The 21983-nt window shown below is 47.3% G+C and overlaps 1 protein-coding gene across 3 annotated transcripts in view; it reads left to right on the top strand.

Annotated features, from left to right (window-relative positions):
* Positions 1–21983, top strand: part of NCAM1 (neural cell adhesion molecule 1) — a 291075-nt gene that overhangs the window by 224614 nt on the left and 44478 nt on the right. For all 3 annotated transcript variants that reach the window (XM_084803474.1, XM_084803473.1, XM_084803475.1), the window contains exons 9-13: positions 263–413; positions 3653–3837; positions 5003–5099; positions 7052–7222; positions 8882–9013. In XM_084803474.1, coding sequence (XP_084659600.1) covers positions 263–413; positions 3653–3837; positions 5003–5099; positions 7052–7222; positions 8882–9013 — 736 coding nt within the window. The remainder of the gene's footprint in view (positions 1–262; positions 414–3652; positions 3838–5002; positions 5100–7051; positions 7223–8881; positions 9014–21983) is intronic.

Raw genomic sequence — 21983 nt, 5'->3', positions numbered from 1 at the left:
CCTGCTAAGAAGGCTGTGAATGTAGATTAATGTCAGCTCAGCCCTAATTCATTCATCAGGCAATGAGGAGAGCATCACAACCTCCATGTGGAATGCAGGTGGCAGCTTTTGGTGTCAAAACAATGGAGGGGGGTAGGTAAGGCACAGGGATTGGTTGCTGAAATGCCATTTGCCGGATTACCAACCATTCCCTGTTTTCTCTGAATGCGCCTTCATCCACCCACAACCTATCTTCTAAACTTTTACTTTCTTTTCCTGCTAGACCCTGGATGGGCGCATCGTGGTACGCAGTCATGCGCGGGTGTCTTCTCTGACACTGAAAGACATCCAGTACACGGATGCTGGGGAGTACATCTGCATAGCCAGCAACACCATAGGGCAAGATTCCCAAGCCATGTACCTGGAGGTTCAGTGTAAGTGGGTACATTCACCATCGCCCCCGCACAGAAATTCTTCCACTTTCCTGCCTTCTTCCCCAGCACCCAGGCTCACAGGATATTGGTGTGTAATTTGCAGAGGGAAGCAGGGAGCAGTTTTAGGGTGGTAGTGTCACTCTGGGTGTGGGGAGCAGGAGTCATAAATATGGGAGAGTGTCACAGTGATGTGGGGGCTGGTAGGGGATAAGCTTCTGCAGAATAGATGGGGTGAGGGGTGGTGAGACAGGAGGAGATAGAAAGCACAGTCAGACAACCAGTCTTTTATCCCAACTCATACTGATTTTTGTAATGGGCATGTGGCAGGAATCAAATCAAACAAGAGATTCAAGAAGCCAAGAGAACCCCCTGAAAAATCTAGCTCTCCCTCTCCCAAATTCATGAAGGTCAGATTTGTTGATGGCTTTAAGCCAGGGATGCAGAATCAAATCCCAGTCTCCTGTGATCCCAATCTGGCTTTCTAGGGGTTCCCCAGATGGCCACACCTGTTTCACTGGCCCCAACATTTCCTCTCAACCACTGATGGTTTGGTGGTCTTTGTGCAGTTTTTTTCGCCATTCTAAAAGTTGAAATCCCTTTCCTGAGGTTTAGTTTCTTGGAGTAAGAGCTTTAGGGTGCAATCCTATGGGGATAGTCGGCCGCCTCCAAACTTAGAGGCGACTGACTATCCAATACAGGGTAGGCAGAGCACGGAGGGGATCTTCTCCTCCATGCTCTGGCTGCCCTGCATTTGCGAGTAAATGACCAATTTCGGCTGTCTAGCCAGGGCACCTTGGAGCAGGGGCAAGGGGGGTGGAGGCCGGATGGTGCATAGGGAGCATCGAAACGGTGCTTCCGCTGTCCCCTTCCCACCTCCAAGAATGCTCCCTTTTCCCCCACTCCATGCTCCTCTTACAAGCGTGGAGCCAGGAATGAACCATGCTGCCTATGAGGGGGCGGGGGAGGCCGTTTTCTGGGATCCAACCTCAGAGCGCTAGCTCCAAGCTCGGCTCCCGGTTCCCAGAAAATGAAAAATCCTATGGCTGTCTAGCCTAGGGATGTGCGAACTCACCCCTGTCCAGGTTCTCAGGACACCCGCTCGGCCCCTGTCCCCACTCACCGGTCCCTGAACTACGCTCAAGCCCCTCCCACACTCGGCAAGCAGCCCACACTCACCCCAGCAGCCTCAACGAGCTCCGCGGTTGCCATTAAAATAAAAATAAAATGGCGACCGCAAAAATGCATGTTTTTGTATGAGCGAAAATGAGCATTTTTGCGAGTGTGCATATTCTCATGTGCAAAATGTGCATTTTTGCAAAGGCACACATTAGTGTGTGTGTGAAAATGCGTATTTTGGGGAAATAATGTGCATTCAGATACAGAAATATGCATACAGAAATAATGCGCATTCGCAAAAATGCATATTTTGCATAATTGAATACGCGCATTCACAAAAATATGCATTTTCACATGTGTGCAAATTTGCGCATTTTTGTGACCGCCATTTTAGTTCTCAAAAAACAGCAACCACGAAGCTCAACAAGGTAGCTGGGGTGAGTGCAGGCCATTCGCCGAGCATGGGCAGGGTGCAAGCAGGGTCAGGGTCTTAGCAAGCGGGACTCAGGGGTAGGGATGTACGAAAGTCACTTACCTGAACCTGAAAGGTGATTTGTGGTGGGGGGGAGGCGCTCCATCCCTCCTCCTGAAATTCTGGCTGGTGGGGGGAGACGCCCCGTCCCTCCCCCCTGAAATTCTGGCCGGGGGGGGGAGGCGCCCCGTCCCTCCCACCCGAAATTCTGGCCGGGGGGGAGGCGCCCCGTCCCTCCGGCCGTGAATCTGTCCTGCCGGGACGCAAATGGCGGCGGCTGTAGCCGCCGCCGTTTGCGTCCCTGCAGCCAGCCGTGATAGGCTACGTAAATGTTTACGTAGCCTATCACGGCTGAGTGGGAAAAAAAACCCGCGCGTACGCAAATGGCGGCACCCATGGGCTATTTGCGTTCCCCTTATTTTTGCCGTAGTCTGCCGCCACCACCATTTCCAAGTTAAAACAAAACAAAAAACCGCCACCGCCGCCATTTCCAAGTGAAAAAAACAACAAAAAACCGCGCGTACGCAAATGGGGGCGACCATGGGTGCCGCCATTTGCGCTCCTTATTTTGGCACGTGTAGTCTACGTTACGTAGACTACACGTGCCAAAATAAGGAACGCTGCCATTTGCGTACGCGCGGTTTTTTGTTGTTTTTTTCACTTGGAAATGGCGGCGGCGGCAGTTTTTTGTTTTGTTTTGTTTTAGCTTGGAAATGGTGGCGGCGGCAGCCAGTCGGAAGACCGGCCGCCGCCACCACCAAACCGCCGCCCGAGCCGCCGCCGCCAGGGACAGTCGCATAAGGTAAGTCCCGTCCCGGGGGGGGGGCGGGGGGGGGCAGACCGTTTCTCCACCAATTTCGGGGGGCCGAATGCGCTGGCATTCGGCCTCCCCGAGATTCGTGGAGAAATTCTCTGACATCCCTACTCAGGGGTGCAGGCAGGAGTGGGTCTGTCGGATTCCCAGACTGAATCGGGCACCTGCACCATCCCTAGTCTAGCTGCTGTCTAACGGCCATAGGATTGCACCCTTAAGCTAAAATATGGTGGTATTTTTGGTATTTTGGCCCCACCCTCTTTGGTCTTCGGTCCTGCCCACTACTGGTGTGCACTCCCCGAGAGCTTCTGCCCTCGGGCAGAAAGACATTTGACACTCCTGCTTTAAGCCATGATCATTCAATGAAAGTTCCACGTTCCGAGGCAGCATCCCACTGAATTATGGATGAGTGGGAACAAACAACAAGGGAGCCTGTTGCTTCCATGGCCCTGCTTGTGAGCTGCAAGAGGCTATGCACAGTTGGGAACAGGATGCTGGGCAAGAGGGATCTTTGGCCTGATCCACCAGGACTGCTCTTATGCTCCCAATGAACAGCAGCAGGTGAATCGCTGGCTCCTTGGATCCTGTCAGGGTTTCTAAACCCAATAGGATTGAAGACTGGTTGTCCTTGCATGGTATTATTTGTTTGTTTGTTTGTTTGTTCGTTCGTTTCATTTCTATACCGCCCAATAGCCTAAGCTCTCTATTAAGCGGAGGGCTGGCTACTAGCAGCTGGGGAGCAGTGGCAGCGGGACATATTCCAGTACATCTCTGGAGGGGCTCTTTGGTGTTCCTGGCTCTGACTCTCCTAAACAGACTGTTCTCTCCTTGTTCCAGATGCCCCGAAGTTGCAGGGACCTGTTGCTGTTTACACCTGGGAAGGCAACCAGGTGAACATCACCTGCGAGGTATTTGCTTACCCAAGTGCTGTCATCTCTTGGTTCCGGGATGGGCAGCTGCTGCCAAGTTCCAACTACAGCAACATCAGAATCTACAACACACCGACTGCTAGTTATCTGGAGGTGAGGCCTATGGCTCCCTGCCGAGTGTGAAGATGGAATGGATAGATACATATAGATTCAGGAGATGCAGAGTACATTCCTCATCCCACAGAGGAAGACAGCTTGGCTCGACCGTATGTAGCCCTCCTTAGAGGGAAAAAGTGGACATCAAGAAGAAAAGAGCAGTACGGGCCTTCCACTGAAGGAAAATCCCACAAGGCTTTGTTTAAGTGAACACTGCCATTATTGACCAAACACAACACAGTCAGGCTTAAGACCAACCATAGCATGTCTTTAAGCCGCCCTGACCAGTTGCTGTATGGCAGCGGTGGGCAACCTCAAGGGGTGTAGGGGCCACTTTCTGCCCCCCCCCCCCATCTTCCACAGGCCATACTCCTGCCACTGCTGCTCCACCAAAAAAATCTGCAGTTTGCTGCTGAATATCATCAACAAACTACAATGGAGACTTAAAAGGGACAAATGTAGCTTGTATTCAAATTTCAGTGGCAGGGGCTATATTATAGTAACACAGTGATCCCAACAGCTGTAAAGCTGCACTGAATTTAAGGCTTGGAAAGTCAGTGTCCCAGACAGGCTTCAGTCTGTCTGCAGTTGAAGAACATAAGAAGAGCCCTGTTGAATCGGACTAACGTCCATCGTATCAAGCATCCTGTTTCCTACAGTGGCCAGTCAAATGCCTCCAGGACACTCTCCAAAAGAGGGTAAAAGCAATTGCCCTCCCCCTGCTGTTGCTCCATTGATCGTTCCATTTATCCATCATGGCTAATGGCCAGACGTCTCCTCCTCCACACATTTGTCTAACCCCTTTTTAGAGGCATGTGAGCCAGCACCACATCTTCTTGCAGTAAATTCCATAAATTAAGGATAGCGAGCTACATGAAGAAGCACAGCCTTCTCTCCATCCTGGGTCTGCTGCTGCTCACTTCCATTGGATGGCCCCAAGGTCTGGTTTTATATGAGAGAGAGAGAGAGAGATTTCTTTATACCCACTTTCTCCATGGAATGCATAATTTTATAAATGCATAATACATAATTTTATAAACGTTGATCCTATCCCAGCTTAATCATCTTCTTTTCTAAATGAAAAAGTCCCAGAAGATTTTAGCCTTTTCTCATATGGATTCCTCCAATCCCCCCACTCCTTCAATTGATTTACCCTTTGCAGGTGACACCAGACTCAGAAAATGATTTTGGGAACTACAACTGCACAGCAGTCAACCGGATTGGCCAGGAGTCCTCGGAGTTCATCCTCGTGCAAGCGGGTGAGTCACCCAAGTGGCCCACAGAGATCTAGAAACTTTCCCTTCTCCCATGATGGTGGTGGTGGTGATTAAATTAAATGATATTCTACCAACATTTACTGCTCTGCCTTGCAGGCTTGCTCCATAGCTGCCCATTGATTTTGATTGCACCAATTCCCAGATTCCCTTGCTGAGCATCTAGTAGTCCCAAAGACATTACACTGAGCAGTTCTAAAGATTTCTCCAGCTTGACTGGAGCTGCTGAGCTGATCAGAAAATGTTCCACAGCCCTAAATGATTAACTCCACCTGTCTGTTCTTTAAAGGGAATCTGGACTTATCTTGGTGAATTCTCAGATATTCCCTGCTAACTGCTCAGAGGACAATCTATCCCTCTGGGTGCTGTGCAGGGAATGAGTACATGAGCGCTACGGACCATTTGGAGAGAGGAAACCGCAGTCTGTCTCCATGCTTCCCAGGCAAATTTTGTTTCCCTGGAGGCCCTCGAAGAAAGCCAGAGAAGATCGTTCAGGAGGCTGTGATTGCGATCAAAAGGCAGTATCAGACCGGGTTCTGCTACCTTCTTGAGCAGGGGTGTATGCAGTAGCTTTTGCCACTGGGCAGGGAAGGTATGGGCAGAAAATCTGCATCAGAGGTGCAGTTGTTGGCTACTGGAGATGGGGAGTTCTCCATGGTGGCCCCCAGTTGTGGAATGCTCTCCCCAGGGGCACTCAGCTGGTGCTGGCCTTGTTTTCCTTTTGGTGGCAGGTGAAGACAATTGTATCTTCCTGGCCTTTTAATGGATAGTTTTATTTTGTGATGATTCTGGATGTATTTCAGCTTTTACTTCTGTTTTTAGCTGCTGTTTAATTGCTAGTGTAACTTTAATCGAAAGTTGATATTAATAGCATTTAAAAACAAAAAAATCTATTTTGTATTGCTGTGAGAGCAATCTCAGAAGGTTCTCTGCCAGGTCTTCCAGGGAAACAAGAAATCATCTCTTAAAATAAAATAAATCAAGATGAGGCAAGGGGGAGCAAAAAAACCAAGTCCCTCAGTAACTCAGGCTAAGCAACCTGCCCTAAAGCAACCTGAAGATTCTTAAAAGAGGGCAGGGGTTGTCACATGACTTGCTAGGACCAATCCAGGTTTGGATGGTTCCAGAAGGTTTCCTGCTTTGACAGATAGTTTAGTGGCAGTACAGATTTATTTATTTATTATTTATTTATTGCATTTATACCCCGCCTTTCTCCCTCTCGCAAGGAACTCAAGGCGGCTTACATTATCCTCCTCACCGTTGTATCCTCACAACAACAACCCTGTGAGGTAGGTTGGGCTGAGAGTCTGTGACTGGCCCAAAGTCACCCAGTGAGCTTCCATGGCCAAGTGGGGACTAGAACCCGGATCTCCCGGCTCCCAGTCCATCACTCTCACCACTACACTACACTGGCTCTCAGTGTAGAGAGATCTTTCTCTCTCACAAACACACACTGATTCAGGACCAGCCATCACCACCTCCAGTGAGTGTAATCTCAGTTTTAAAAGTAAGGCATGAATTAAGTTTAACAAGTGCCACAGTGGCTGCTGCATACAGTCTATTTTAGGGCTAGGCCAAACCTTTGAAGGTTAGCCCCAAATTTGGGACAGGGTGTGTGAAAGGGGGGGCAAAATTGCCTTCTCTCTTGTATTTTGGGAGTGGGTTTCACAATCTCAGGGGATGAAACTCAACAGAGCTCTGGTGAGTTGGTAGCTACCGTTGTGTTTCCCCAGCAATGCTCAGCCCTGGTGACATTCTGTGAAAAAATGGTGGTCACCGCAAATATTAGCTGGTGAATGGGTTGGAAAATGCGGGGTAGGGGGAATTTCAGGCTTGCTCTATGCCTTTCCTTCTCTCCCTGCCCCCCACCCCCGCTGTTGAATTTCTAGGTGGCCATCCAGCCTCATTGTTCCATCTCCCCTTCCTTTCTGTCACAGATACACCATCTGCACCTTCCATTGAGAGAGTGGAGCCCTACTCCAGCACAGCCCAGGTGGAGTTTGATGAACCCGAGGCCACTGGTGGAGTGCCCATTCTCCGGTACAAGGCAGAGTGGCGAGTGCTGGGAGAGGAAGACTGGCACGCCAGGATGTACGACGCCAAGGAAGGTAGGGCATCAAGAGCCACCAGTCATTTTGCATTGTGCACACCTTTTGCAGAACGTTGAAGAAGTTCTGTCAGTTCTGTGTGTGTGATGGGGGAGTAACAGAGCCATTTTGTGTTGGAGGTCCTTCCTTGGTTGCTTCAGACTTTCCCCGACAAATATATGATTGAGAGAGACCATAACTGACTGATAGAGCTCACTGTAATGAGCTTGTGTATAACACTATGTTCAATCCCTGGCATCTCCTGTTAAACGTTTTCAGGTAGCAGGCTTGGAAAGAGACCTTGGAGAACCCCTGCCAGCCAAACTTGACAGTTTTGAGCTCGATGGTTTTACTTGGGCCTAGTTCTCATAGACAGACAGTCAAGTGATCAACCTGTTTCCTGGGTTGTACTATTTTACACTGCAGGTGGTATCTCTCATGATGGAATTCCCCCCCCCACCCCCAGCTGGGAAAAGAAAACATCCTAAATATGGAACACTAGCACCTCAAGGAGAAAGCTAGGTTTAGAATCCTTTCCCCTAACATGCTAATGTTTTATGTCGAAGGAATGTATTTATAAAAGGAGCATTCAGTCCTGTGAGCCCCCCACATACTGCCTTAATTGGTAAAGTCTGAAAAACAGGTTGAACTCAGCTTCAACGGCGGGGGAAAAAAGGAACGCAAATGGCGCCCACTACGCCACTTGCATTCCCCCTTTTTTTCGCCATTTTAGCCTACGTAAATAGTTATGTAGGCTAAAACGGCGGAAAAAAGGGAACGCAAATGGCGGCCGCCATAGCCGCCGCCATTTGCGTCCGCTGTTGTTTATTTGCTTGCCGTGATAGGCTACGTAAATATTGATGACGCCTATCACGGCAAAATACAGGGACACAAACGGTGGCGGCTACAACTGCCGCCATTTGCGTCCCTGCAGGCTGCCCAGCGGCCGGACATCCAGCTGCGGGTGGCGCCGGCCGGCGGCTCCATGGAATCTCTGCGGAGTGGAGCCGGCTGGAGAGAATTTCGGGAGGAGGGATGGAGCGCCTCCCCCCCACAGCGAATGTCACCCTTCGAAAAGGTAAGTGACTTTTGTACATCCCTACCTGTATGTGGTCCCCATTAATATTCTGGCCACTGCATTTTGTATGAACTGAACTTCCCAAGTTCTCTTAGGAACATAGGAAGCTGCCTTATACCAGGTCAGACCCTTGGTCTGTCTAGCCTGGTATTATCAACACTGACTGGCAGCAATGGCTCTCCAGGGTTTCAGGCCAAATTATTTCCTAGCACCACCTGGAGAGGCCAGGGATTGAACCTGGGACCTTCCGATTGCAAAGCAGGTGCTCTACCATGGAGCTTCGGTGCCTCCCTCTTCAAAGATGACTCTATGTAGAGCACATTGCAGGTGCGATGTAACTAAGGCATGCATCACTGTAGCCCGATCTACATTCTCCCCAAATGGGCGTAGCTGCATATTCTTTGTACCACCGCAATTGGCTCAAAAGTAACAGTTGCCATTTTGTTGAGGTCAGGATAGCCAGTTCCCCCTTTTGACATTTCTTTCCTGCTTCTCCCTCTGCAGCTACTTCATACACAAGTAAATAAGGTTGATGAGGGTGAAATGAATGTTCCCAGTGGATTCAACATCCCTCCTCTTGTTTCCTCTCTTTTCTGGACTAGCCAACATGGAGGGTGTGTTCACCGTCATGGGCTTGAAGCCAGAGACAATGTATGCAATCCGACTGTCTGCCATCAACGGCAAAGGTGCGGGCGAGATCAGTGCTCTCTCTCAGTTCAAGACACAGCCAGTTCGTAAGTAAATTCCTGCTCTTCCGTTTTTCCCTGCTTTTGCAAACTTAGTCCTTTTCTCTCTCTCCCTGTGTCTTTGCAGCATCCCTGCCATGCATGGATGGCACCTGTGGTACCACTTTGCCCTTTCCCAAGCACCTGTCCAGGCTTCTCTGATTTCACCGGGTTGTAACATCAACCTATTTCTAATATTTTCTCTCTTCTGAGAGTCTTTTTATAAAAGATTTCCTCCTATCAAGCTGCACTCCCAGTGACTGGTTACGGAAAGAAGGGTTTCATTGTTTAGGAGAATTGTGTGGCATCTTTTTTTAATTAGCCCTCACTCCTCTTTTGTAGCTTAGCACACGTCATGTGGACCTTGGGGGCAGAGACATGACACAGCCTCTTCCTGGGGCAGTTATATGGTGATAGAGTCATGGGAAAAGATTGCTTTTGCCCCATCTTTCTCTGTTTATGTAATATGTGCTTGAGCCAACCTTCACTGTTGATTTCCACTGGAGAGCCTGCCTTGAGAGGCACAATGCTTTTCCTTTCCTGGGCCAACGAATCTGCCTCCTTCTCCCACCCTGAGCTCATTTCCTCCATAACCTAGGTAAAGGCATTTAGGACATAAGAAGAGCCCTGCCTAAAGATACTTAGAATGTAAGAAGAACACTTCAACATTCAAAAATTTAAAACAGCTTAAAAACTAGTTAAAAACAATTGACAACAAAACTACCAGGACCTGATGAGAAACTAAAATGTCCCATCATATGCTGTCAAATGACTGGGAGTAGAGGCAAGTCTTTACCTGGCACTGAAAAGATGACAATGTTGGCGCCAGGCAAAGCTCACTGGAACACTCCCCAGTGAGGTCTGCCTGGCACCAACATTGTCATCGTTCTGGCGTCAGGTAAGGACTTTCCTCTACTCCCAGACATTTGATGGGGTGTTTTGGTTTCTTACCAGCACCTTAAGAGTTTTATTCTCAATTGTTTTTACTTGTTTTCAAGCTGCTTTACATTTCTGAATATTAAAGGTTTTGTATTGTGTTTTATCATGCTGTGAACCACCCAGAGAGCTTTGGCTAGTGGGTAGTATAGAAATGTAATGAATGAATGCTGGACCAGACCACTGACCCTTCTAGTTCAGCATCTTGCTTCCCACAGGGGACAGCCAGATACCTCAGGGACGCCTGAGAGCAGGACATGAAGGCAATAGCCCTCGCAACTGGTGCTGAGAGACAGAGTGCCTCTGAATCCTGGAGGCTGCATAGAGCCATCATGATTTACAGCTGTCAATAGACTTCTCAGCTTCCATTAATTTCTCTAATCCCCTTTTTAAGCCATCTAAGTTGGTGGCCATCGCCACATCTTGCAGCACCGAGTTCCTTACATTAATTGCCCACTCTATAAAGAAGTACATCCTTTGGTCTGTCCTGAATCTCCTGCCAGTCCATTTCATTGAATTGGTACTGACTGAGATACATTGTTGGAACGTGCATTAAAGCTTTGGCTAGCTGGGTGAAGCATTAAATGTAATCCAAATAAGAAAACCGGAGACAGTTTTGTATTACGAACAGTGATGTCAGTGAGTGAGCTCCAATGAGGCTCCTACTTACACTTTCCCAGGCATCATTCATGCTCTGCAAGTCCTGCCCATACATGGGTAGGGCTTGGAGTGAATAAACAGGAGCCTGGCTGCAAGCTCTTGTTGGGGATTTTGGTACTACTGTTCATGGTGAGAAGGAGCTGTACTTCTATCCTGCTGGATTTTTTGCATCTTCCAGCTCCATTCTTCTCCTTCGGGGAAAGACCAGTGGAGGAGGATGAGGTGTTTGCTGTCTTGCGTGGTTCACAGTTTTCTGCCAAGTATAAGAAACTGTGTGAGACTTAGTGTAATTCAAAATGGAGAAATACTGTTTCCTCTACATTTGGTTGCCTCAGATCTAAGCCCTTGCTCCCTCCCAGGCCTGTAGCCAGCTTGCTCAAGTTCAGGTGGTCTTCCTTCTGTCCCTGTTCTGTTTTTATTTTGTTTTGACCCGTTGTTCTCCGCATGTGACTGAAAATGATCAAGAACCCCCCTCCCCTTATCCTGTCCAGGTCAACGCTGCCCCTACCAGGTCCAGAGCTTTGCAGCAATGACCAGAGGGGACAGCAGCTCTCCCCGCTCCCCCACCTCACCCCAGTGGATCCTGGGAAGCCTGGGATAGCAGCATAGCTGGCTATGTGGCTCCTTCCCCTACAAATTATCCGATGCAGAGATAAACGAATTCCATTTCCCCCCTGCGCTGCTGTGACTGCCCAGTTTAGACTCTTCTCTGGAAAGTTGGAGAATCTAACCTGCCTATCTGGAAAGTCTGACTCCAGCACAAGGCCAGTCCAGGCTCTCTTGCTTGTGTTTAAATTTCCAGTGCCTTGTTCTGTCACCTCTTTTTTATCTCCATTACATCTTTTCTTTTTTTGGGGTCTGTGTCTGTCTTTTCTTTTCATCCGTGTTCCAACCATGGGGAAACCGCAGGCACTCCACCACCACGTAAGTGCTTCTGAATTCTTTTCTCCCAGAGTGCTCTTACCCTAACATTGAATGTAGATCTAGCTTTTCTTTAACTTAGTATTTCTTTCTTTTGGTTTTCTTTTCTTTTGACTTTCCTTCTCCTTGTCCTTAGAAACAAAGTAGCGGATAAAACTCTTGCATCTCCTAATAACACTGACGCTAGCATAGCCGTTGTATGTCTCAGTTAACACTGCTGTGTGTAGAACTCGGTTGAGAGGTTGATGCCTCCTTCTTCCCCATCTCCAGAGCATGCAGTGTTATCCATATCTGCATGAACGCCCTACTTCACTTGTAATGTGGCTATCTTTTCCCAAAAACAGGGGTAGGCAACATTCAGGCCCCCAGGCTGTCTCCAGCCCACTGAGGCTTTTACAGGAGCCCAGCCCTGCTATGCTACCAGGTGATAATTCACCTGGGGGTCAGATATTCCAGAAGAAAAAGCTTTTTTCCACAGAAGAGCCTTGGCAGGCAAAATACAGCCATGGGGGAATGAGGGATGTTGTATGTTGCCAGCCCCTGCTTTATAGTTTTAAAAGCTCTCCAGACTCCAGGAGCGAAAGAAATTACAGCAGAGGTCGCTCATGAGTAGATACAACAGAAACGGAGAGGAGACCAGACTCTCTTTAATTTCCCCTTTAATTTGTTTTTGCAAAAATGTTTGAAATGAACGACACTTAAAAATGAAAATTCCCATTATTCTTAGATTTGGTGACAAATGATTCCCCCCCTCCATTTTGTGCCTCTAAATTTAATAAAGAAATAAAAAGACCTTGATTTGGGGATCAGTTCATATTGGTGGAAGATCAGTTTCAGTGTGGAGCTGTTTACACAGGTGAGAACTGTAGAAGTGTGAATCTGACATTAGCTGGTGGTGTTGATAGAGGAGGGGAGGCTGAAACCCATTTCTGACCTTCACATTGCATTTGTTTTCCCAGTGCCAAAACTGCTACAGCAAAACCTTGGTCATTCTTGGGGCTTTTTCACACGAAGCTTTTATCCTGCTATTGAGATTGGTTAATCATGGAGGTTTGTGGGTCCTTTAGATGATGTTGTCAACCTCCAGGGTGTCTCCTGCACTAAATGACCTTCATTCCATTTTTTAAAAGATCAGAGATCTTAAGCTATCAAATTACAGCGCTTGAGTTCCCTCTGTGAAAAGAGGGAAAGCGGCAATAAGAGGAGCTAGAGCACAGCGCCATCTAGTGGCTGCATAATGAAACACATGGGAGACTCAGATAAGGGGGGAAAGGGGGGGGGAAAGGGAGTGCATGTGAAGGGAGTCCATCGTGACCCTGCATTTAAAACAGAAGCAGAAAGCCCCATTTTAAATGTGGGATTTTAGGCTGGTGCAGAGATGCTCTAGGCCTTCCATTAGGCTGCCAATCTCTGGAAGAATGTTGAGTGTGATCAGCAGAATGCGGCACTCCCCTGCTGATAGGAAGAAGAAAACAGTAGAGCAACTCATCTCAGTGAGCTCTGTCTCAGTGGAAAGAGAACATCCAGGTTTGGTTTGAGCATCACTTTTAGTCTTCCCCAAGGCAAAATAGCGGGCATCTCTACACCAGCCTAAAATCCTGCATTTAAAATGGGACATTCTACTTCTGTTTTAAATGCAGGATCACAACAACTCCCTTTTTCAGGTGCTTCCCCCCCCCCCCATATCTGAGTCTTCCATTAACTTTCATTGATCTTGCTCCTCTTCTTGCCGCTTTTACTCTTTTCACGGAGGAAACTGAAGCAGAACACAAGGGGGTAATTTGATAGCTCATTATCTGCGATCTATTTAAAAACGGAACAAAGAGCATTTAGTGCAAGAGACACCTTGAACGATCACGACGTCATGTAAAGAGCCCGCAAACGTCCGTAAAGGAGCACTCTCAATCGCAGGATCAAAGCTGAGTGTGAAGGAGCCCAGTATAAAGGAGCTGCCTTATACTGAGTCAAACCGTTGGTCCATCTACCTGAGTACTGCCAGGCAGGAGCCGTTCCCGGGCCAACCTGGAAATGTCAGGGATCGAACCCATGACCTTCTGCACACAAAGCACGTGCTCTACCACTGACCAAGGGCCCTTCTCCAAACGTTACCACTATAGGAAACTGCCCTACTCTGAGTCAGACCATTTTCCATCTAACTTGGTACTGTCTGTTTTGATTGGCAGTGACTCTACAAGGTTTCAGGCAGGGGCCTTTCCCAGTATTACCTGGAGATGCCAAGGATTGAACCTGAAACTTTCTCCATACAGCATATGCTCCACCACAGAGCTGTGGCCTCCCCAGAATGGAGAGCTGACTATACAAATTAATGGGAAAATCCAGGTTTGGGGGGTAGTACATGCCCTACTCTCCCCTCTCCCACCCCAAACAAATAGTTTTAGCAAAGGCATTTTGCCTTTGCCTAGCAATTAGAGTTCATGTTCTTTCTAATTCAGTCTGTCTTCATGTGAAAAAATCTGATTGTTAAAGAAAGGCATTTTTTTAAAGTGCTCTATCAATGCCAATACAGCCTATTATCCCCATCTTGCAAGTTGAGGAGGATGGCTGTGGCTGGGCAAAAGTGGTTTACAACAGCCCTGCAATGTAGTGCACTATTAATATTACTTACATGTTCTTTTAATTTATATCCTGCCTTTCTGCCAAAAAATGGTATTCAAGGTAGCTGATAATAAAATACAGATTAAAAACCATTTCTTAATTTAAACCTAACATAAAAACATATCAATTAAAAAGACAGCAATAAAAGAAATAAACAGCACCGAACAATTGAAAATCCCTACAGCAACAGACCAGTTTATATGCCAAAGGCCTACCTGAATAAAATGTATTTGTCGCCAGTGGAAGGACAACAGCTTGTAGGGTCTGAGGCTGGTTTGGATCAAAAAATCCGCATGTAAAACACCTCTTGGGTTGCTCAAAGGTTCATCTGCTCAAATTGCTGCCTCGGGCCCTTCCAGCCCAAAGCCAGCGCACAATTGCCTCTAGAAGCCTTGTGTTCCACTCCCTTGCAGGCAGGAACTTTTGAATGTCTTAAAAATAAAATAAAATCGTGTTGTTAAGAATGTACAAGCCATGGCTTCATCCAAAAGTAAGATCTAAGTTAGAAAGTGCATGAATCCTTTTGCTCATGATGTCTTTGATGCTAACTTTTGTGGTTGTAGGGGGTGCTCCTGCCCAATCACACTCTAAAATCCTGGATTTCTCTATTGTTTTCTCTGGGCTGCTATCCAGCCCTGGGGGAGTGAGGGAAGGTCTAAAAGATCCTGTGAATCTAGTAATTACATCTTTGGAGGAAACTGGCCAGATTAAAGGCTGGCTATGTTAACACACTATGTTAAATGCATAGTGTACAGCTGATCCTCACCATTTGTTTACCATAGTGTAGAATTTGGGGCCTAATCTGGATCAGGACCACTGCATGCAGGTAGGGAAGGTTTAAACCTTCCCACCCAGCCACTCCCCCGCCCCTTAAATTCTCCCCCTCCATCCCCACTTTGCAGAGACTAATAAAACATACCCATCTCAATTGGCACTATTGGAGTGGGGTGTTTTTTTTCTTTTTTTAGTCCCCATGATTGGTGGGGGTGGGGTGGGGATTTGGAAATAAAACTGGCTGGGTGGGAAGGTTTAAACCTTCCCTACCTGCACATGGTGGTCCCAGTCTGGATCAGTGGCCCTACATGCTCACCCTAAGGTAAAAATACGGGGAGGATGAACTGCACACTACGTATTTGTATTTAACGTAGCATGTCATTTAGCCCTGAGAATTCCCTGAGGCTGTTGCTGTGTGGAAGAGTGTTGATCACCATCAATAAAATGTGATGCTGAAGCACAGAGTTAGCTGGCCAGTCTCGGGCTTCCATGGGGCTGGCACTGTAGTACGGTAAAGCTTTGGGCGTGGCTGTTGCACAGTATGCTTGCAACTTTGCTGTGACTTTGCACATAGGTGCCACGATTAACCACAAAGACAAGGCAGCAAGCACAGCAGTTCTCTTGGTGAGTGACAGTGACTGAGCAATTGAGTGAATTGACTTAGCCACAACCATAAAACTGGTTGCATGTGGTGTGTGAATTCTCTTTCACTGGTGAATTAAGAAGATGAGACTGCTCTGCTGGATGGGACCAAAACTCCATCCAGTCCACTTCCCCAAAATAGCTGGCTAGATGCTTTTGGGAGGCTTACAAGCGGTACAACATCTGTCCCCTGCTGTCTGCTCCCAGGACTTGGTACTTAGGGAGACGCTGCTCTTGTATACAGAAGCTCCGTGTAGCTGGCATGGAGAATGGCCAGTGACTCTACTTGTGGGGGCCAGTTTTATGTGGCCAGTTTATGGATATCCAATTCAGGGCGGGGCCAAATTGTACATGGTAATGTAAATTGCCCCTCATTAAGAAGGCTAGAAGGGAAAATGGTGCAGATGCTTTGCTCACAGGCTGATGGTGAGGGTCATTTCAGCAATAAAGTGACTGCCAGTGCAACCATATTTGAAAATAATGGATTACTAGCAACTCGCTTTCCGCTGACCGGGCAATGCAGAGAACTTGCAGCCAATAATTGCAAGTCAGCACTGCAAGGGCTGGGAATGGGGAGCCGTAATTCACAGAGGCTTCTGGAAAGTTGTACAAGGGAGTGAGGCTGTCTTTCAGCTGGGTCACAAAATTGTAAGACTGCCAGTTGCAACTATTTTGGCTTCAACGTAGACTCTTCTTTTCCCTTTAAAAAAAAAAGTACCTGCTGTCAAAACAGTACCAGCTGGAAACCGCAAAGCAATCTGCTTCATTAGGGAGTTACTGATTGCGGTTCAGAGAGAGCGCATGGTGAAGAAATGATGGAGAGAAGGTGCCATGAAAGATTCCTTCGCTCACTCGTGATTGAGCTGATAACCTTTTGAATTTAATTGCCGGAATGTTGCTTCTTAAATTTTTCTGGGAATTAAAAGAGAGAGAGAGAGGAAATGGATTCCATCACTGGAAGGCCCCCAAAATAGAAATACTCTGCTTTGATGTGACTGATGAGATATTCTGTTCCTTCAAAATGAAAGCAAAGAAATTTGGTAGGTTTGGGAGCACCATGAGTTCCACACGTATCTCTTCCCCTACGTGGAGCGACCCAAGGAGCATTCACGAGGGCCTTCTCGGGTGGAACATCTGCTGTGATAAATATAATGTTTAGTTCTTACATGCTGTTTTTCTGAATTGTTTCAGAATGTTTTGGAATGTTTCGGAAATTGTTTCAGAATGTCATGTATATTTTCTCAGTAACCCTTACAACAACCCTGTGAGGTAGAGCTGATATCATCCCATGTTACTGGCAGGTGGCAAATGAGGCTGAGCAAAAAGGCTTCTGCTTGGCTTCAGGTGAACCTCGTAATACATAAAAATCAATAAACTTGAATCAAAGGATTCCCAGCTCACTGCTCAGCATTTTAACCAGTACGCTTGCTCATTTCTCTCCTGTTAGTATGTCCAGATGTAGCAAACCCATGTGATGATTTCCCCAAAGCCTTTGCTCTTCTACTTCCTAGTGGTCCTTCTCACCATTGTCAGCAGAGGCCCCCAATGTATTACGGCAGGCCACACTGCTCTGGTCACATTCACACAAAGATGCAGTTCGGCTGTGGAGGTGTGTGATTCCCTGGAACAAGAGCCTCTATCCCTAACCTGCATGCGCACGCTTTGGCTCTTTCTCACAGAGAGAGGCATTACAGTACTTTACAGGTCCATTCACCTGAAGTAACTGTATTTGGAGATGGCCATAGGTGAGCCAGTGGAAGAGGAAATGGGTGAACTATTGTTTGTTTCCGTGGAATCCTGTTGATGCTTTCATTCCATTTCAAAACTTGGGTTGGTGGTGCTGCCCCACAAAGGACTTCCAGCCCCTCAAACACAGCTGCTGTAACTCCTAACTTTCCCTCAACTGCAACCAGAGTTGCAGTTTGCCCCCAGAATTCCACCTCTGCCAAATGTGCAAAGCCAATGGAGTGTTAACGGCTATCCATTTCCCCTGTATATTTTATTTGTTTATTACATTTTTATCCCACCCTTCCTTCAGGGACTACAGGCTGTACTGGGTTCTCTTCTTAAATCCCCCCCACCCCAAGTTGTGTGCTCAGAGAGAGTGACTGGTCCAAAGTCACAATGAGCTTCATGGCTGAATGGGTATTTGAACCCAGGCCTCCCTACTCCGATACTCCAGCCCAGCCTTCCTGGCTGTTCCAACCTGGTGTTCTTCAGGTGTCTTGGACTACAGCTGGGAATTATGGGACTTGTAGTCTAGCACATCTGGAGAGCACAAGGTAGGGAAAGGCTGCTCTAACCTCTATGCCACATTGAGTCCCTGCTTTATAAATCCAAGGTGCAAATTCTTTTGCAGCCCTTGCCATCTCCTCATTACGTTCTCGCTCTCTCTCTCTCTCTTCCCCCCTCCCTCTCCCCTCCCCACTTTTATTTTCCTTCATAATTTATCTTCACACCAGGCTTCACCTTTACATGTCCTATCTATCCTTCATGTTTCCATAGCAACCCAGCATCCTACCGAAACTGAAAACACAGAGCCAGCCCGTGAGTAGCAGGAAGGCTTCACCTCCACCCTTCCCTTCCGACACAGCATCCCTTTCCTTTCCTTTCTTCTGCCCTCACCCGTAGCCCCATACATACCTATTCAAGACAGTGTGCCGTGTGGTACCGTGCTTGGTCAGGGGCCATTAGTGTGCCTTGCCTCACTTGGCGATGGTCCCATTGGTGCAATCTGGCATGGATGGAGGCGTGGTGCCCTCTCCCATCCCTGCACGACTCCCTGAACTTGTGTTGCAAAGTGGAGATCTGCAAGTTTTGCCAAATACATTTTAACACTGCTAGAAATTAACATGTATTTCAATGGAATATTTAGCCACTCTCCAGGATATTTTCTCTCCCCTTTTTGTGTGTATCCCCCTTCCCTCCCTCTTCATAAGCATCGTATTGATCTTACCAGTTGCAGAGATGATAAACTAATCAGGCTTAATTAAAACTGAGCAGTATACATTTGAGAAGCCTCAAAAAAGCCCAATAAGACCTGAGCACCCTGAGATGCTTCTCTGAGCCTCTAAAGCAGCCACACTGGAGCCTGGAACTGGGGCTTTGTGCGCAATTATCCAGGAGAGGTTTTCTCCATTTGAGTTTATTTCTGATGATATGAAACCCTTAATTAAAATTGAATCCATTTGTCAGTGAGTCCAAGTGGAAAGGTATCCCCTGCTTCCAATATTCGAAAAGGATACAGCTTGGATATTCTCTTTCTCAGAGGTAGGCGGTGTGGTGCCCATAGGCCCCAGCATGCCCTCAGACACCTTTCTTGGCACTCACCAAGGTGCTCTACCCCTCCCATTTGTATTTTTTTAATTCAGGAATTAAATTAATTCTGTTGGTGCTGGAAACTGTGGGTTCAAAGGAGCTGTTTAGTCTGTTGGTGCTCAGACCCCACCTCTGTCTTGTATATAGTTGTTTGGGACAAGTTACTTGTCATTTGTGTCTAGCCATGCCTCGCATGGCAGCCATTTTGTGGTGGTGCCCAGGGCAGTTTCTAAAATTGCCAAATGTGTCCAGAAGCCCCCAAAGGTTGCCTACTCCTACTCTGTCATCATTGTTGGACTACACATGTCCATATCCACAGCTGGCATGGCCAATGACCATGTCAGCTGGGAATGATGAGACATATAGTGCAATACATTTGGAGGGCACCAGGTTAGGGATGGCTGCTCTAAGTTATTTAGCCATCTCAAACAAACAGTCAGACAGAAAAACAAAATGTACTTTGGCCTTGGAGAGCTGGAATGAAGCAGGTTACATTTGGCAAAGTGTATTGCTGCTACAGTCTACACCTTAGGACGGTCTTTTTCTCCCTAAGGACGGTCCTTGAGGTGTGCATGACTAACTGCATAATAATTCTCAGCTTGCTTTTGGGTTCAAGTTAGCATGGTATTTTCTCGTGTGTGTCTTTGCGAACACAGTGCGTTTGCTCCCAGTCCATGTAAATGTCCTGAAATTAGAACTTTAAAAACCTGCATGGAGTTTATTTTCTCCTGGTGGGGAGGATGTGAAGCATATTGCTCTGTCACTGGAACTCTCCGTCAGCCAGCATATCTCCGTGTGGTGTGTCTCGTTGTCTGCTAGAGAGCAGAGTTAGTAATAGCTGACTCCTCCGGTGCGCCACGCACAGAATTCCAATTTCCCCACTGCTTTTGAAGCAGGCAGTGGTTCCAAATTGCAAAGAAGCCTCTGCCTTTCTTCTAATGGAGTTCTCTGCTTTGTATTTTCCCAGTGCAGGCTACATTCGTGGCCCTTGAAAATATCAGTTTGTACTTTCCCCATTGGAAGCAGGAGAAAGAAACAGAGCCCTTTCCAGCTTGGCAGCTGGAAGGAGGTGGTCTTTCCATGTTAAGACAGCAAAGAAAAAATGCCATTATGATCTCAAAACACTTGACATGTAGCCTCCATCTCTAAACTCATTAACCTGCAAGGATTTCTGTGGGACATTCAACAGTGCAAGAAGGCTAGTCCTCAAGTCCTGTTCACAAAACCAAGCACCATCACAACACTTTCCTGAACACATATTGGCAGAGTTTCATTGACTTCATTTATTTCTGTTTTTATTACTAACCTAACCTATTTGTATAACCTAACACTAACCTATTTAGTGTTAGTATCCATAATTAAAACAATATGCTAAAAGTCCTAGGGATGCAATACCCATTCCCCTTTCTCTGAAATGCCTGCCAGGATAAAATTGACTTAATGATATTCTCAAGCCTGGAGGTTTGGGATGAGGAAATATTTGACTGGGAGGTGGGGGAGAATTCATAACTCAGGGGTTGGAGGGATAAAATCAAGAGAAGTAACCTTTATAGTGTGCCTGTCTACTTGCATAATCTTGCAATTAAGTCCCAGAGGTCAGCATTTTGAATTGGTTTAGGAGTCAAATTCCAGGACAGCTTTGTAAGTGAAGCAGAGGTGGGGGTTTTAGTCAGCGATCTTTCCTCTTCATGTTTACCTCTACACCAGCCCGAAGACAAGTAAATCATGTCCCAATTCAACACCCCACCATGCCAATGGGCTCCAACCAGGAACTATGGCAGCAGGGCTCCTATGGGCTCTCCAGACCACCTAATCTGGCAGGGCTGGCAAGCTGCAGTGCACCTTCCAGTCCTTATCAGGAGCAGCAAGGATGAAGCTAGCTGTTTCTTCCGCCTACAGGCTGTGCCAGTGGGGCAGAGAGCAAAGTGCCTGGGCCCACTGCCAGTTCCTGCAGTTCGAGCCCACTGGCATTTTACATCCCAGGACCAAGTGACCCCAGCACAGAGCCAAGTAAAAAGCACACAGTGCTTTCTCAGCCTCCTTTGAGATGTAATCCAAGCACAGTGGATGCTCACCATTGTGCCGAGTGCCGGTTTCGGCACCAACCTGAGACATTTTGGCACCTTGCATCTAAGATCCAGATGCCCCCAAACTGATGAGCAGAAGCCCCTTGTGACACAGCGGCCCACAAGCCGCCACCTCAGCCAGCCACTTTACGCGACCTCACAGTAGAACCAGCCTTGGCCAGGTTATAAGGTATGGCTGGGAAAACAAAAGAGGAGGAAGTGAGTGAGGCCCTTTTGCGGGGTAGTTCTCGTGTGCCTCCCACATCCTGAATCACTGTGATCCCCCCCTTTTTTTCTTTAGCACACTTATTATTTCACAGAGATGGAAAACGAAGTGGTGATGGATTATACAGGCAGATAATACCAAATCTCCCTCAGTGCGTGCGGCTTCTCATCTTGAGTAGCAATGTGTAATGTCTTGTTGGGTGAGAGGACATCAAACGGCTCCTCCGTCTTCCATTTCCATTAAGGCTGCTCAAACACAGCGCTTGTGTACAAAAGCTGCATTAAAATAGAGTGTAGATGGTATTGAAGCCTTTTTAACATCCTCCTCCTCCTTCCCTGCAGCTGTCTTCTTTTTTAATGCCTGCAAAGTGTAAATAGGAATCAGGCCAGTGGCATAATCAGGTACAGATGGGTATCTATGGGAGATAGGGTCGGGGAAGAGAATCAGGGAGATGCTACCCAAAACTTGAATGCACCATTCAAACTGCTACCCGCCCTGCACTAATTTATTGCTGTCCAAAACAGCCTTGGTTATTTTTGCATCTGGGCCTGTCCAGATAAGTACCCAGGGGGGCAGGGTGTGAACCTTGTGTGAAATTACTTGGCCCCTTTCTGCATTCTTTGCTGCTGCCCCTTGTGTTTCATGGTAGCTGCAGTAGCAGCAGCAATCCCCTCAGCTGTTGGCAAGAGGCAAGTCTGCCCCGCCCCCATTTGCCCTTACACGCTTTTAAAACTGCTGAATTCCCCCTTTTGCTGTCCACTAATGGGGGGAACATCATCTCAGCCCTAGTCTTAAATATCTCTGGATTAATTTCAAGGGA

Source organism: Heloderma suspectum, chromosome 6 (genome assembly GCF_057233095.1).
Source record: "Heloderma suspectum isolate Gila_16-S chromosome 6, 16-S_ref, whole genome shotgun sequence".
Classification (NCBI taxonomy): Eukaryota; Metazoa; Chordata; class Lepidosauria; order Squamata; family Helodermatidae; genus Heloderma; species Heloderma suspectum.
This window is presented reverse-complemented; position numbering and strand designations above follow the sequence as displayed.